General features: G+C 32.3%; 1 protein-coding gene across 1 annotated transcript in view; it reads left to right on the top strand.

The window, feature by feature from the left end:
• LOC107626468 (probable xyloglucan endotransglucosylase/hydrolase protein 32) overlaps window positions 1-368 on the top strand; it is a 3,943-nt gene continuing 3,575 nt past the window's right edge. The window contains exon 1 of the mRNA XM_016329356.2: window positions 1-267. Within this exon, the coding sequence (XP_016184842.1) occupies window positions 45-267 (223 nt within the window). The 5' untranslated portion in view covers window positions 1-44. The remainder of the gene's footprint in view (window positions 268-368) is intronic.

The raw sequence follows: 368 nt of genomic DNA, 5'->3' as shown, positions 1-368 counted from the left end.
TTTCTAAATACATCACTTCTACTTCATCAAATTCATTCATTCATATGATGAAGGCTCTACTATTATTTCTCTTTGCTATTTCTTCATCACTGTTTATGGAACCTTGTTATTCAAGCAGAGGATATTGGCCTCCTTCACCAGGATACTGGCCAAGTCACAAATTCAGGTCTATGAACTTTTACAAAGGATTTAGAAACCTTTGGGGTCCTCAACACCAAGCACTTGACAACAATAATGCATTAACAATTTGGCTTGATAGAACCTCAGGTTTGTTTAATTTTAATTTGCTAAATGCATTATCTATCTACTATATAGCATTATTCAACACATTATCACATACTTATTTAATTTTTCTTTTCAAAATGCCT

Source organism: Arachis ipaensis, chromosome B02, assembly GCF_000816755.2.
Source record: "Arachis ipaensis cultivar K30076 chromosome B02, Araip1.1, whole genome shotgun sequence".
NCBI lineage: Eukaryota > Viridiplantae > Streptophyta > Magnoliopsida > Fabales > Fabaceae > Arachis > Arachis ipaensis.
Note: the sequence above shows the minus strand (reverse complement) of the source record. Positions and strands in the feature narration are given on the sequence as shown.